We start from the raw sequence: 16189 nt of genomic DNA, 5'->3' as shown, positions 1-16189 counted from the left end.
ATTTTTGGCTGCGTTGGGTCTTTGTTGCCGTGTGTGGACTTTCTCTAGTTGCAGCGAGCGGCGTCTACTCTTCCCTGTGGTGCACGGGCTTCTCATTGCAGTGGCTTCTCTTGTTGGCAGAGCACCGGCTCTAGGCATGCAGGCTTCAATAGTTGTGGCACACAGGCTCAGTAGCTGTGGCTCGCAGGCTCTAGAGCGCAGGCTCAGTAGTTGTGGCGCATGGGCTTAGTTGCTCCGTGGCATGTGGGGTCTTCCCGGACCAGTGTCCCCTGCATTGGCAGGTGGATTCTGAACCACTGTGCCACCAGGGAAGCCCCAGCGGGAGGATTCTTAATCACCGGGTCACAAGGGAAGTCCTGAGTCGGGCTTCTTACACTTAGCATAATGCATCTGAGATGCATTCGTATTGTTATGAGTTTATCAATTAGGAACCAGATTTAACTGAAAAAAAGATAATCCTTAGTACAGAAGGCTTTATTAAAGAATATTATTAGGTAGATCTTTTTGATTAATCTTTTATGATCAGGGACTAAAGCCATTTAAATATAAATTTTTATATATTTGAGATATATTGTCAACAAAGGAACAAGAGAAGTCTTCTATTTAATCTTTAACCTTAAAGACAGAAAACTATAGTTTGAGGATGGTATGACCTAAAGCAGGAAATTACTTAATTAAGTTATTAATTACACTAAATTTCTGTTCTATGGCTCTATAAAACAACATGTGTTCCCCCTTTTAGAGCCTTAAGTTACCACATAACACAGTCACTGTTAAATATGTAATACAATATAATTCCTACCTGATCATCATCTTCTACAACCACCAAGGTTAGTTTATTCTTCTTAAAATCCAATCTGGTTATCTTGGGCCTATAACAATATGAGAGTAACAGCCGGATTTCAATAAATGTTCTCTGAATTTAAAAACTTTGTTGTTACTTCAAGCATATTAATCATCTAACTTCTGAATTGAAAGCTGGATAAGAGGGTAAACATAACCTGCACTGCCCAGCAAAAAAGTCTCCAATCTAAAAAATAGTTAAGGTAACAGAAAAAAAATTTTCAAAAGCAATACCTTTGGCAAAATTTCTGCTGCACATATGTAAGACATTAAAAATGTTAAGGAAAAAAGAAAATGAAGATATATCTATATATCATATATATTCATAGGCCCCTAACTACAGTGGAAGAGATTCTCCAAGCCTAATGTCACAGTAGCAGCACAGGAACTGGATATTGGAAAAACTATAAAGCTTTTTAAAAGGCATAAAAAAAAATTTACTGATCTTCAACTCTATTTTCTATAGCAATTTTGATTAAAGACATCTTTAATTAAGAAATAAAAGATTTTTAAAACTTCACTTTATGGCCCACTTTCCATCTCCCACCTGTACAAAAATCCTAAGCAACCTACCAAACTTATCTCTGTACTTCTATGAACTGTGAATGTGAAAACAACATGACTCTCACTCTCACTAATTTTTAAATAACTTATCTAAAATAGAATTGTAAAACAGAACTTGTTTACAGGAGCTGTACTAAAACAGTAAGTAAATAAAGAAGTATAACAGGAGGGGAGAATCTAGCATTTAAGTGTAACAAATACTTACACAGTGCCTAGTAAGTGTCGGGTACTCTACTAAGTGTTTTACATGTATTAATTCAATTGATTCTTATGAGGTAGTACAAATGATGCTTTCCTTATCTCTCTACCTGGAGCGTTCTCTGGCCATGAAAGATGCTCCACCTGCCCAGTGGGCAAGCTGGAAGGCTCAGAGAGTTCACATTTAAGGACTAGAGAAATACATAACACAGCTTTCTCACCCAAGGGACAAGTATAAAGGTGTTACACTCAAGTGTCCCAGGGAATCTCTAGGAGGTACAAAAAAAAATGAAATACTATCTTCACCTTTCTGAGGGAAAATAATTTTCACCCTAAAATTCCATTCTCAGCCCAGTTATCAAGAAAGCATAAGAGAAGAATAAACCATTTTAAGGCATCAAAGGATTCAAATAATTTACCTCGTACACCCTTTTCTTAGGCATTACTTGAGGATGTATCAGAAAAACAGAAGGAAAGACAAGAAAATATGGAAGACGACACAGATTCATAAGTGAGAAAATGGGAAAACAAAGTCCCAAGATAAAACCTGGAGAGCAGCCTGGAAGAGTCAACAGTTCCAACTGGAAAAGAGTCAGCTCAGGCAACCCCGGAGGATTTGAAAAAACTCAAGGAGACAAAGGGAGGTCATTTAAAGAGATGTGTGGGGTGCATGAGAGCCAAGAGCTCCAGGAAAACAAAGGAAACATAATCCCAGTTGTGAGTTCAAGGATTTCAGGGCTGATGAAGAAAAAGACAGGAGCAGGAGACAGCAGCACTGAACAGCGGGGCTCTGCTGAGGGGTCCCTTCAGGCCGCAGACCTTCCAGAGGAAGCGGCCCAGGGCTCCCACCTGGGAGGGGAGGAGGGTAAGGGAACTCCCAGGAGGGAGGAAGATCAGAGAGGCAAGGGAATTCCACGTCTAGGGCTTGGCATCCAGTGGCAGGGGGACAGGTCTCTGAGCCACAGAGCTCCGAAGAGCAGGAGAAGTCTGGGGTCTCTTACAGCTACAGGATTTGCTTATCCACGGCTAGCAGATGTGAAGTGCAGTTTGCAGTGAGATATGCAAAACCAGGCATGCTCTGAATGGCTAAAACTACACTTGTTGGGCTGTATTTTAAGCAACTGAATGTGTAAGAATTTGAGTTTGGCACTGGCGGGCTCTGAGCTAAGGGTCCTGGCGTGCTATGAAGAAGTAAACAACTGATATCCAACAGCCAACTTCAGCCCATGTATATAACCCAGGCTACTACTTAGCTCCACACTGGTTCTGACAAACACATAATAATATAAACACTATTTCCTGATTTTCAGCTTTTAGAAACAACCAGACAAAACCTGAAGAACTTAATTATGGTTATGAAATCCAAGTAATATCTACCCTTGATGTAAAAGTAACATGAAATATAAGTTAGAAGTATGGATGACAGAAGCTGGGACCCAGGAAGAGAAGCACAGCTCTAAAGGAGGGTAAAAGTATTACTATCTCTTTCACACAAAAGGGGCGGGTGGGTGGGGAGTAAAAGACCGTGAAACAAAGCACACTCAAGACAGCAACATAACTGTGGGACGGAGGGAGTGGCCATGTGAACACTTAATACACAGAACTAGATGCTATCTATGTTAAGGCATGTATTTTGACATACCTTGAAATTAAAGGAAAATGCAACTAGAAGACTTTAAAAAATTGCCTCGGGGGAGAAGACTAAAGACGAACAGGAGGATGACAGGAGATAGCTGCAGTTCACTTCCAAGCTTGCCAGAACTATTTCCAAATTCTGCTTTCTGTACTAACTTCATATAAGTGTTTCTATTCATTAAAAAAATAAAACAACAAAAATTATCTTTGACATTAACTCTGCTTACCAAAAAAATAAGCCAATTTTGGTCTCTCCTTCAAAAACAAGGACTCCTGTTGGGGTCAGTCCCAAACTGTAGTCATTCCCGTCTCTGGCCTAATTTTAGGGGAGCAACATGTGTTAGCTTTATCTGAATAAAACAGGTTTCACATTTTCACACAACTGCTTAATTTTCTTTTCATATTGAATTATATTAATTACATACAGACTAGTATTAATATGAAGGTATTTTCAACAATTAAAGAACCCAAAATCACATTCTCAGGAAACTTCATGCATATTAATAGACACTATAGTTTTAAGGTATGTCTTCATCGGAAATACATAGTGATTAACTGCCACGACAAAGAAAGCTTTCCAGAGTCTTCCCAAATTCTAGTCACTATTTAAATCACAGATTTTGAAAAAGACTGCCTTTCTGGGAAAATTTAGCTTCTTAAACTAAAAATAACAAATCACTACATAAGCTGTACTAGACTACAGCTTATCAAAGTCCTCTCAAGCTACAAATTTTTAACTTTACTTTCTAAATTATTTTCATTTTTACAGAGCCTACTCAGCTTACATGATAAAAGATGAAATGAATATGAAGTGAAAGAATAAAAAGTGGGTTAAAAAACAAAAAAAACCGCAACAGCAACAGCTTAAAACCAAAGACATACCTTTTTGGAGATTTTGGCTGTTTTTCCTCTCTCTTATAAGCAATTTCTGTGTGAGACTCCCATCATTCAGTATTTACCCTCAATCTTCATAACCACTCATCCAAAGCACCCGGTGTTAGCCCCTGCAAACTCCACACTCCCCCTCACACTGAAAGAATCCATAATCACCTTGAGTCTTGAAGGAATAACGCTTTTAAGAAGTATCACCACACAGTGCTTACCTTGACCACATGCATATCAACCCCATACATTTCTAGCCACTTGGCTTTATTCAGATAATTGGTTTCAGCTTGTGCTGGTGTCTGACCTCTGAAATTTAAAAAACAAAAAATTTTAAGATGATTATGAATATACAATGAATTCTATACCAAGCAGACAAACAGAAGAAAACAAATAGGAAATCACTGTTGCGGTGATGTGACGGTACCTGCATTCCTTCCATTTCTCAAAAACAGCCAGCTCCATCTCCTCCGTCTGAACGGGCACAAACCTGAACTCAGACACAAGTTCAGGACTGTGCTCGGCAAGGTCATAGTCACCAAGTTCAGCTACAAACAAGTTTCACAGTTATGTTTTGTTAATAAGTTTACTTCCTGCTGAATCCTTCTTCAAGACCCATTTTATTAATAAAAACTGCTAAGAAGATTAGATTCTTTCTTAAACTACAAGGCATTCATAACACCCAGACCATTCCCAAAAATAAATCTAGCTTTGACTTAAGACTTATCTGTCTGTACACACAAATCAAGCACTTGAGGTTGGTAGTGTATTTTCAATTAAATGTCTTTCTCTTAATTTATTCATATGTTATAATGCTTAGCTTTTGAAAACCTCTTTTAGACTTCTATAGAGAAATACCTTTTGATCGTATATTGAATAAACAAAAATATTAGCAATCCTTAAAAAACAATTAGCTGGCATCTGTTAAGAAGCTAATATGCACAGAACATGACATCAAATATCACTGTAAGAAATAATCACCGTCCCTCCTCGAATTTTAAATTATTAATCCCAAAGAAATAACAAAAAAAAGTTACTAAAAATTATCTTGTGAAGGAAGGCAGCAGGAAAAGAACCGGGCAATGAACAGACATTTATGTGCCCATCTGTGGTTATCTCTGAACTGGGCTTGGGGAAGGAGCGGAAACAATGATTCTAATATTCTATTCTTTAGAAATATTTCCTTTAAAAAATATTTTACTCTAATTAAAATATTTCCATTTTGATAAAAAATTTGGCTGTGGAAAGAAAAAGTACATGAGAACTACTTTGATCATAAAAATGGTAATAACTTGTTGCTTCCTGAGCATCTAATTTACACACTAGACATATTACAGATGTACTGTCATTGAACTTCACAACAACCTTGGAAAATATTCTCACTCCTACTTCACTGCTGAAGAAAATGCTCTTCTGTCTGGATCACAAGTTCTTTAAGAAGCCCCAAACCAAATCTGCTACATAATGTTGTTCAGGATATATACTAAAATGGTAAAGAAAAACTGAACTTGAGAGTGTGAGAAAAGTGATAAAGATTATTCTGATAAAACAGAAAATCATAAATGCGAAGCAAGGAGCTCATTTAATGAAGACGGGAGTAACACTCCAGCTGAATCACTCTTCAGGACCTTAATAGTTAGTAGGACTTGGTAAGCTACTAGACACGGGACAATGAGATGCCTAAGATGTAGTCTGAAGTTTGGAGGAATCACAACAGTAGCAGTGTCGCACCCACTGTGCGGCCACATGGCGTCGGATGAGGATGAGCAGCTCTGCTCCGAAGCCCTGGAGGCTGCCCGTGTCTGTGCCAACGAGGACCAGGTGAAACGCCGGGGCAAAGATGCTGTTCACATTCGCGTGCAGCCCCACCCTTCCCACGTCATCCGCACCAACAGGATGCTGTCCTGTGCTGGAGCTGATGGGCTCCAGACAGGTATGCAAGGGGCCTCTGGAAAGCCCAGGGCACAGTGGCCAGGGTCCACACTGGCCAAGTCACAATGTCACCCGCACCAAGCTGCAGAACAAGCAGCATGTGATCGAGGCCCTCCACAGGGCCAAGTTCAAGTTCCCTGGCCGCCACAGATCCTCCTCATCTGCAAGATGTGGGGACTGATGAAGTTTAACGCGGATGAATCTGAAATCACGGTGGCAGAGACCCAGCTCACGCCGGATGGCTGTGGGGTCGAGTACACCCCTAACCGTGGCCCCTGGACACGCAGCGGGCCCTGCCCTCGCGACAGCCTTGGCGCCGTCCCTCCTTATGTGTGCCCACCAATACATCCTACTTTCTTGTCAAACAAAAAAAGGTGCCATGGATGCAAGAGAAAAGTAGGAAAGATTTTATTCAGGGAAAAAATATGATAGGTAGGGTTAAGAGATAATATTACACAGCCACATGCATGAATCAGACAATGAGTACTTAGTGAGCATTACTTTGAATGAGTGTTTTGTTAAATAGACAAAAAATGTATAAAAATCATATTTTCAAGAAGTGTATACTTTGGCAGTCACAAAACTTATGAGACACAGAATATAAGAAGCAGTAAGTGGTGGAACACAGATGCTGAAAGTGACAGCTTTTCTGTAGATCTGAGAGTTTCAGAATTAACAACCTCACACAGCAATTAATAAAACAAAAAATGTGCTTTCAAGAAAAGATGCATGCAATTATACAGCGTGATCATTACAGTGCTAGAGGCACAACACTTCCAAACTACTATCTGTTTGACTTTCCAGCAGATGAGAAAACGAGTTTTAGTTTGTAGACAGACTACAATTTACACTAGCGGCAAATTTTTGAAGTACAGAAATTTCCTTCAGTCACCAATCCCTCTATCGACAGAAAAATATGCTTTCTAAAATAGCAGAAGCACGAAATAAGCAAAATAATAGGTTTACCATAAAACATGAAAATTTAGTCTCATTATTATCCACACAATGGAAAATAAATACTGCTGATCTTAGAGAGATTGGGGATAATATGGAATCACCCCAAAAAAGCATAAAATTATTAATGTCTTAATAATCATTAAATATTGCTTTTATTCTAGTATATACGGATACTCCAGTCAGGATATTTCTTTCCCTTTTGTGAACAAGGACTGAAGATAATTATTTTCCCAAAACATCAATTTTTCAGAAGAGAATACCTAAGTTCAACAAATATTTGATCAGTGTAACAAGGTACAAAAGGGTAAGTTTTTCATTAATCTCACTGACTGGAAAATGCTTTTGAAAAAATTCTTAAAATAACCATCAGGAACTTTTAAATACATGCTAAGTATTTCTTTCATGGATTTATTTTTAAGGATAAGACTAAAGAAAGCAAACCAGGTGGTACAGCAACAATTTGCTCATACATCCCTGCATTCTTTTTGAAGGAAAAAAATTAGCTGAGGATCCAACTAAAACAGATATTGAGTTATCAAGTAGACTGCAATTTCTGTTTGAAAACACTATTAGATGGAAAGGGAGCAAGTAAAGACAAAGGGAAGAAAAAGAAGGCAATATCTAAAAGGGAAAGGCAGAGCTGGGTCCTGATACACGTTTACACAAACCGTGGTTGTTCTTTTCTCACACATCACTTTGAATTTCTTGAAATTCCTCAAATGCACACAAAGAAGAATTATGCTTCACTCTTAACAGGCAACATAAAAAACTGCTTACCCTGCAAGTTATAAGCTGCCAACTGAACCGCTGTATCAAAAGGACACTCCAATCTGAGAGCAGAACACAAATGTGTTAAACACGCCAATGTCATGACCTTTGTTTTACGATAAATGGAAATAAGACATACTTTGACCGTTTCTTTTTCATAATTAACTAAGAACTTATTTTTCAACTACTCAAGAAAATGTGGTTTACCTTAAACTAATACTCACTTTCCACTGAGAATATCTTGTTTTAATTGAAGAACAAATAAGTACCTAAGAAAAATAAAAGGCACAAATTTAACTAAACAGATCAATCTACCATGAAAAATAATCCTGCTCTTCTAATCTGAGAAGAAACACTCTTAATTACAAAACTTTACCCACAATAAAGCCTGTAAAGGAAAAAAGAATATGGAACAAGGGGCACTCAGTGTCAGGAGGATGGGCCAGAGTACAGGGTAGCCCCTCAAAAGAAAAGGTTTAGCAAATTACTGGGAATGAGCTCTGTGGTCTGCTTCACCTTCACTGTGACGACACAGCCACCTCATACGTAAAACGATACGGCAATGTACGCATGGGTAAGAGCTCTAATCTTGTCCACTAGCAGAGTGTTCAAGAGGAACGCCTTCTAAAGGGACTCAGCAATTCAATTTTTTACTTAATAAAAATAGTATGTGTGCATGGTCATAGATGTGCAATACAGAGTCCATGAATAAATACTGAGGCAAGACAAAATAAAAATAAATGTTTGTAACTTACTTAAAGTTACTGAAAACTATTCAAGCAAAATCAGGATTCAACATTTTTCAATAATCAATGGCATTTCAATAAAGAAAGTCAGGAGCCAACTTGAAATAACTCTCAGTGGCCGAAAATAGATCATTTTGAACATCAATAGACACAATATGATAATGTACTGAAGCACATCAGTCCTATTTAAAATTCATGAGTTGATAACGATACTTAAAAACAGAACTCACTGGTTACGTTTGCTTGATGCTAGAGAACCAACTGTTTGTTTTGAAAACTGGTAAATGAAGGAAAACATTCTACACTTAAAATAATACTGCCCCAAATGAAATTATCTTGTCTGGTATCTTGTTACCAGGGGCAAAGTATCCATTTCACTAGCTGTCTGTACACTGGAAGGAACTGTAAAGGCAACCTCCCGCCATCTTTAGCCAGCCTGACCAAAACTTTACGCTTGCACACAGCTCCAGACATTGGGCTTACCGGGTTCGTTCTTCACGAAGATTATTTGGTTCTGAGGAATAAAACTTAACTCGAAGATGCAGACAATAGGGTGAACCAACTGCCATTTAAAGAAAAAAAAGGTAGTGTAACTTTTTCAATATGGTTATTTAAATAAGTAAGAATTTTCAGTCAGTAAATCTGTCAAAAATCTACTGAAGTGGACAGAAGGTAACAGATTATTGTGGCAATAATTCAGGTTCCACTGTGGGCTCAATGAAGCCCAACACAATCAACAGACGTTGCAAGTATACCAACCATCATGTAGCAGTGTCACATCATATCTGTCCTCCCAGGAACAGACAGCTCCAGATTAAGTCTAATAGTTCAGGGCCAAATACGCTGAATGAAAAAGTCTTGACTATGCACTCTGACAGCCCTAAAAACCTGCCGAGCTCTGTTTCTCAAGAGCAAGGAGGGACGCCTGTTATTAACTGTGCGTGGCAAGTCAGCCCACATCCTTTCCAATCCACTTCACCAACCTCTACGTTCTCAGAAGTCCCATTACTTTGTAAAAAGAGTTGAGGTGCCCCAAAAATCTGTTACTACAGAAAACATGATGGATTATGGACTGGACACTAGTATTGTCCCCTGACTATCGCTAGGAACAATACTGACATTTTATGTGAATGACTTCTTTTCATTATTCTTAATTAAAAAAAAAAAAGTTACAGCCTTAAATTCTCAAAATATTTTCTAGAGCAGGGCAGACACCAAACAGAAAAATTCCAGTATAAGTAATTACTAAAGAAAAGTTAAGCATCTCATGGGAACTCACATCTCATTTCCAAACTGCAAGCCTTTCTCCTGGAAACAAACTGTAAGGCACTTGAATCTAGATTACCATCAACCCTATATAATTTATGGGGTGGGTCAGTATATTGGATTGAAATTATTTTTAGAAAGTGGAGATGCTAAGAAACTCATTGGAAACATGATTTCTTATGTCCCTACTACGAGAAATCAGTTTCTAATATACAATTATATATAATTCGATTTCCAATTTTTTTCACAATTTTTTCAACACTTACTTTTTACTTGCTTTTTGATGCTTTTTGTACCATCCAACCAATGCTGAAAACAAAAACAAAAAGTTAGCTCTTAAGCAGATGAGAGAACTTAACATTTTAATTACGAAAAGTTAATTTTCATCATGCTTTTGCTGATAACGATACGGAAATATTTCACAAGAGAAAAACAAATGTGAGACTGAAAATTGGAGAGCAGGGGAGTGTTAATCTGGCCAGAATCCACAGCAAGCTTATGACACATATAAACAACAACAAAAAACCCTAAAACCAGATATATGACTTCTTAAACCATTTCCTCTGCTCTCTCAGTAACAAGGATGATATTCTAAACTTTGCCCTCAGTTTTTCTCACTGTTCCCCAAAAGATGACTCTTTCAAAACTGATAAAATTAGAAGTATCCTCATATTCTAGTACTTGGTTCATTCTTGTAATAAAAATGTGAGATTTATTAACAGATCATAACCACAAATTAGGTGAAATAACAATGTCACTTATGTTTTACAAAATAGGTACTACTCAGAGTAGTAGTCTCTGAAAGAGCTTACACAATAAAATTAGATCTCTCTCATAACTAAGGCCCTATCTACTAAATAAGCAGTCTTTGCTCCTTTGCTTTACAAATAAAAAAAGGTAACATTGTGATTAGCAGACTTCTGGTTTCAACAGTAACAGCCTTTTCTGACTTCTGTAACCTCTTCACTCTGAAATGCCCAAAACACAAACAGACCTAAGAACCGATTCCAGAGACTTGCACTGATAAACCACTCCCAGCTCACTTCTCACTATTAATCCCTTTACACCAAGTCCTAACAGGGACAGGACGCCCTCATCGCACTAAGATACACATGACTGTGCTCTCTTCAGCATGCTTACAATTCCAAGCACCCTAAACCAAAGGAGTGCTCTTGTGCTACAGCTCACAGAGCTAAGGAATCCAGTCTCAGAAACCCAGACAGGCAAAGTGTGGGTAAACAAGGCTGCATTGTTAACAGACTTGTAACCATTTGCTTTTCTTGCCAATTATTTGCCTAGCCTCTTCTCTCCATTCTCTGCCAAGATCCAAAAGTGAAATTCACAGAACTACCAGTGTGCCAGCAAAGTACCTCTGCGTGTGGACACAGGATGGTCAGTAAACATTTCCAAAGGCAATTAAATACAGTGCAGTATCTCCTCTGGATTCCAAGTGTGCAGGCTACTTAGTCAGCCATCTCTCATCTTTCAATAAATGCAGTCGGACATCCACTTTTAAGCATATTTTAATCTGGCAACTGTTCAGTTTTACACATCTTTCCATTAACACAATGTTTGGCCAGCCACTAGGCAGAACATAATTCAATCTATCAGCTGGAAAGAGTTCAACTAGGACAGTGAAAAGTTCACCCATCATTGCCAAGCCCAGGAATCTACTATACAAAAACCCCAGACTTAGTTGTGCAAAATACCTACTACAGCCTAATGCCAATCACACACTGGGTATGAGATAAATTTTGCTTATATGCCCTAGATTGTTTTCTCCCCACAACCATGGATCTGGGAGTTGCCCTATCTTCAGGCTTCATCTATTATACTGCAGTGAATTCGGAAGTGAATGCTGGTCACCCAGGCATCTCATGCAGCCACAGTTAGGGAGACTCTCATTCACCATAATGAACACAAATGAGCACACACCTTCTGAGAGGCAATCTGACTATGCCTTCAAAATAACTATGTGTCTTTGACTCAGCAGTTCTGCATCTAGAAACCATTATGGATGATTTAACCCACAAGGAATTATATCAGAGAAAAGAAAGAAATCTGTATATCCAGCAATAGTGAACTGGTTAAATAAAGTATTTCAACATTACAGAGCTGTGCAACAATGAAAAATAATGAAAGTAAAAGTAGTTAAGAATCTGGAAAATTATTTATAGTATACTGTTAAAATTGTTTTTTTGTTTTTTGGGGATTTTCTTTCTTATTTTTTAAATTTTTTGGCTGCATTGGGTCTTCGTTGTTGCACACAGGCTTTCTGTAGTTGTGGCGAGCGGGGGCTACTCTTCACTGCGGTGCGAGGGCTTCTCATTGCAGTGGCTTCTCTTGTTGCGGAGCATGGGCTCTAGGTGCACGGGCTTCAGTAGTTGTGGTGCGCGTGCTCAGTAGTTGTGGCTCGTCAGCTTAGTTGCTCCGTGGCATGTGGGATCTTCCCAGACCAAGCCTCAAAACTGTGTCCCCTTCACGGGCAGGTGGATTCTTAACCACTGTGCCACCAGGGACGTCCCATTAAAATTGTTAAAGGCAAATTACAACATATTATAAATTGTTTTTTCAAAATGTACAAATTTGTACATTTTGATCCTTGAACAAAGGGGCTGAACTTTGCAGGTCCACTGATACGTGGATTTTTTTCACTAAAACATGCACTACAGCACCACACAATCCTCAGCTGGCTGAATTCACAGATGCAGAACCTCACATATAGAAGGCCAACTATAGAAGTTATACGCTGATTTTCAACTGCACCCCTAACCCCACACTGGTCATGGGTCCACTGTATATATAAACATGCCTTTTGGGCTTCCCTGGTGGCACAATGGTTAAGAATCCGCCTGCCAATGCAGGGGACACGGGTTCAAGCCCTGGTCTGGGAAGATCCCACATGCCATGGAGCAACTAAGCCCATGTGCCACAACTACTGAGCCCACGTGCTACAACTACTGAGCCCAGGCGCCTAGAGCCCGTGCTCCGCAACAAGAGAAGCCATCACAATGAGAAGCCCGCGCACCACACCGAAGAGTAGCCCCCGCTCACAACTAGAGAAAGCCCGCGCACAGCAATGAAGACCCAACACAGCCAAAAATTAATTAATTAATTTTTAAAAATGCCTTTTCTTTTGGACTGAGGCAATCTATTACAAAGCAGTAAGAGATAGTACAGCTAGGTGGCTGAGACTGCTGGTGATCATTTTTCTTTGTGTTTTCCTGTATTTTCAACTTAGTCTACAACAAGCACACTCTTACTTAAAATAATAATCATGGACCCCCTTACTTTAATATTTCGTACGAGTAATATATTCATGTGGCTTAATTTTTTGGTAATATTAAAAGGTATATGGTCAACAGTCCCTCCAACCCCTGCAATACCAACTTCTATCATCATATGCACCACTCCCCACCCACCAAGATATTTACTGGTTTCTGATTCCTTCCAGAGTTTCTTCAAACAAAGAAAAGAAAAAAATTGTGTGTGTTGGTAAAGAGTAAAGAAATTAATAATGGGCTGAAAATCAACAGGCTAAATATAAATTTTGACAGAATAAATTTAAGGGATATTGAGAAGGAAACATTAATATAAGACAGACCAATACTATTTCAATAACAACTTAGTCTTTCTTAGACAGTTGTAACAAATTTCTTCCAGTTTAAGAACATTTAAGGCCAGTCTCATAAATGGACCTTTAATCTCTAATTTGTGCCCTAATACTCTAAGAAGCACATTAAACATACAATCATCCTGGTGAGACAAAGGATCAGAGTTTTCTTCCAAGCAGGCATTTTAGTCTCTTTGCTACCTGCATGTAATAGCTTCTACACTCCGCACTCCCTTAAGACAACCCAAAACTCAGATAAAGCATCAAGCACATTTTAAAGTAAAATTTAGGAGCTGGGGGAATTCCTGGTGACGTTCTGGGAAAGGTCTGAGTTCATGTTTGCATATCCTCTAGTCTGTTTTCTTTCATCTCCTCCACATTCCAAGCCCAGGGACTGGAAAATTCAGAGCTCAGAGACAGGCACTGATAGTATTTTCCTTGAATCTTTAGGAGTTGAGTTTAAATTACAGCAGAAGATAAAAGTGAGAGCATGCAGACATAGACTCCTGGATGCACAGTGTGGAACTAATATGGCTCTCTTTCCTCATGGACATTAAAAAGGAAACAAACTCCCTTCTAATTTCCTAAAGTTTGGTTGATAAAATTAGAATTCAAAGGATATGGGAAGCTACATTTCTTTCCATCCTATTGAGCTAGGCATGAAAGAACAATTACTTACTTGTGTGTCTTAAAATATACATAATAATCACAAACATAACAACAGGTATTACTAAACTAAACAAAGAATCACCTAGGGAGCTTCCAAAACACGGATAAACACACACCCTTATCCAGGCCCTATAGCCAGTCTGTAAACAGCTCTTCAAATGAATGATTTCTGACTTCTAATGCCCACATGACTCCACTGCTTCTGCTCAAAGAGCAAAGAGCTTATGGCAGACAAATGTTAACCATCTTTCCAAACAACTGCCTCTGCAAAAAATATTTCTCCTGTGAGGAGTAGAGGCTCATGCTCTGCATTAAAGGATTATTTTAAAGCAAATTTTAACACTTTAAACAATTAACAAATGTCAAAAATCAATGAATGCCATGAAAACAGAAGATCAATCTAACTGAAAACACTTCAATTTACTCTAGATTCCATTATAAATTCTACCTGGCTGATTACTTTTTTGGCGTTAAAAGTCTGTGTTATAAGACATTCCAAATGAAGCCTTAGATGAGCCATTAAAATATATTTTCCACTGTATCTTTCTGTGTATTATTAGTATGCCTTCTTAGGACTCTTAAAGTCAAATTTAAAATGGAAATGTAGATGAGTTAGGTAGCTTATACATTCACTCTCTGGAAATACAGCACATAATCTATTTTGGAAATACACTTTTTTGAAAAAAAATACATGTGCAAATATATGTGCCTGTGTGCGTGTCACAATATAGAATACATACATATGTATATTTAACATATAGGTTATTTCTATATATTTTTCACTCCCCACTACTTTATCGACCCTATTGTTTGTGTTAAGTTCTCAGTAACAATCCAAAAATCCAAATCAGCTGCCAACAGTGATCATTTCACCTCCTTCTTTCCAACGTTTATAACTCCTATAACTGCATTTGCTGTTACTTCTGTTATGAAATTTAATAGCAGTGGTAATAAGGGGCATCTCTGTCTCCTGCCTGTCTGTAGTAGGAATGCTTCTGTTGTTTGTTTCTCTATTAATGTAAAGTTGTTTGTCTGTTGTACTTTAATCACCAAAAATCCGTACAGAAGTTGAGCAAAGCCCTTGAGCAACTACCAGGTCTGTTCTCACAGGTGCCGCCTGCTGGGCCACCTGTCTGCCGAACACCTACCATCACCCTGGAGACGGCGCAGCTTCCAAAACTAGGCTAGATCTACGCAGGGAGAAGGGAGGTCAATTCTGTACAGGCCAAAGTCCATGAGGTTTATTCAAGGGGTTCTGGGGCCAGGAAGAAGGGGCTCCAAAGGTCACCGAACCCACACGAAAGGAAGTCAAGAGTGGAGTATTATCTGCCCAACCTCAGATGAGGCACACACAGCTCACCACATCACGCCCGCAGTGCCAGGAACAAGGCCTGCCCCTTCCCCTGGCTCAGGGATCTAGGACCCGCCACGGAGGGTCCACTGTTGCTGTCTCCAGCTGTGCACTTGCACAGTATTTCCCCAGTGTTCCACCAGACGACTAAAATGTCTGCCTCTCAGCTTTGGATTCAACATCTCCATTTCCATCTGCACTCAGTGTTGTCTAAACTAAATGCCATAAACTTCAAGTAATCAAGTTACTTCTCTTACTTTCTTCTGTGGTAGAGATTTGAGTGTCAATCTTTTCTGAATGTAGTTTCACTTAAGTGTATGATGAAGCAGTTAACAGCATAAATGAAGGGTTAGGTAGCCTGCTCAGAAGTGGCACACATCACAGACTTATATTCTACTGCCAAGAGCAAGTCACGTGGTCAAAACCTAGCACCAACTAAGCAAGAAAGTATCATCCTCTTACAGCAAAGGCAGGAGACAATCCCATGATATACAATACAACATCTGATGAATTATAATGACTGATATTGAATCATCCATGCATTTCTGAGAATAAACTCCACCTGATCATAATGTATTATTTATACTTTTAATAGGCTGCTGAACATAGTGTGCTGGTATTTTATTTAGGATTTTTTACATAAAGAACAAGGGAAGTTTAATATATCAATATATATACATATATATGCATATATATAACGAACCAAGCTATCAAATTGATTTAAGGAAAAGGCAAAAAATAATTACTATTGTGTTTTTTCCTTCT

General features: G+C 38.7%; 2 protein-coding genes across 5 annotated transcripts in view; one reads left to right on the top strand and one right to left on the bottom strand.

Annotated features, from left to right (window-relative positions):
- EPB41L5 (erythrocyte membrane protein band 4.1 like 5) overlaps window positions 1-16189 on the bottom strand; it is a 142059-nt gene that overhangs the window by 93022 nt on the left and 32848 nt on the right. For all 4 annotated transcript variants that reach the window (XM_029225234.1, XM_029225236.1, XM_029225237.1 and 1 more), the window contains exons 4-11: window positions 10058-10100; window positions 9009-9087; window positions 8004-8048; window positions 7789-7841; window positions 4550-4670; window positions 4344-4431; window positions 3468-3556; window positions 803-872 (exon numbers count right to left, since the gene is read on the bottom strand). In XM_029225234.1, coding sequence (XP_029081067.1) covers window positions 803-872; window positions 3468-3556; window positions 4344-4431; window positions 4550-4670; window positions 7789-7841; window positions 8004-8048; window positions 9009-9087; window positions 10058-10100 — 588 coding nt within the window. The remainder of the gene's footprint in view (window positions 1-802; window positions 873-3467; window positions 3557-4343; window positions 4432-4549; window positions 4671-7788; window positions 7842-8003; window positions 8049-9008; window positions 9088-10057; window positions 10101-16189) is intronic.
- Window positions 5091-7048, top strand: LOC114896819 (60S ribosomal protein L10-like). The gene has a single exon (XM_029225238.1). The coding sequence runs from the start codon at window positions 5794-5796 to the stop codon at window positions 6481-6483; it is 690 nt and encodes a 229-aa protein (XP_029081071.1). The 5' UTR covers window positions 5091-5793; the 3' UTR covers window positions 6484-7048.

This window comes from Monodon monoceros, unplaced genomic scaffold (assembly GCF_005190385.1).
Source record: "Monodon monoceros isolate NGI ecotype Baffin Bay Population unplaced genomic scaffold, NGI_Narwhal_1 Super_Scaffold_16, whole genome shotgun sequence".
NCBI lineage: Eukaryota > Metazoa > Chordata > Mammalia > Artiodactyla > Monodontidae > Monodon > Monodon monoceros.
This window is presented reverse-complemented; position numbering and strand designations above follow the sequence as displayed.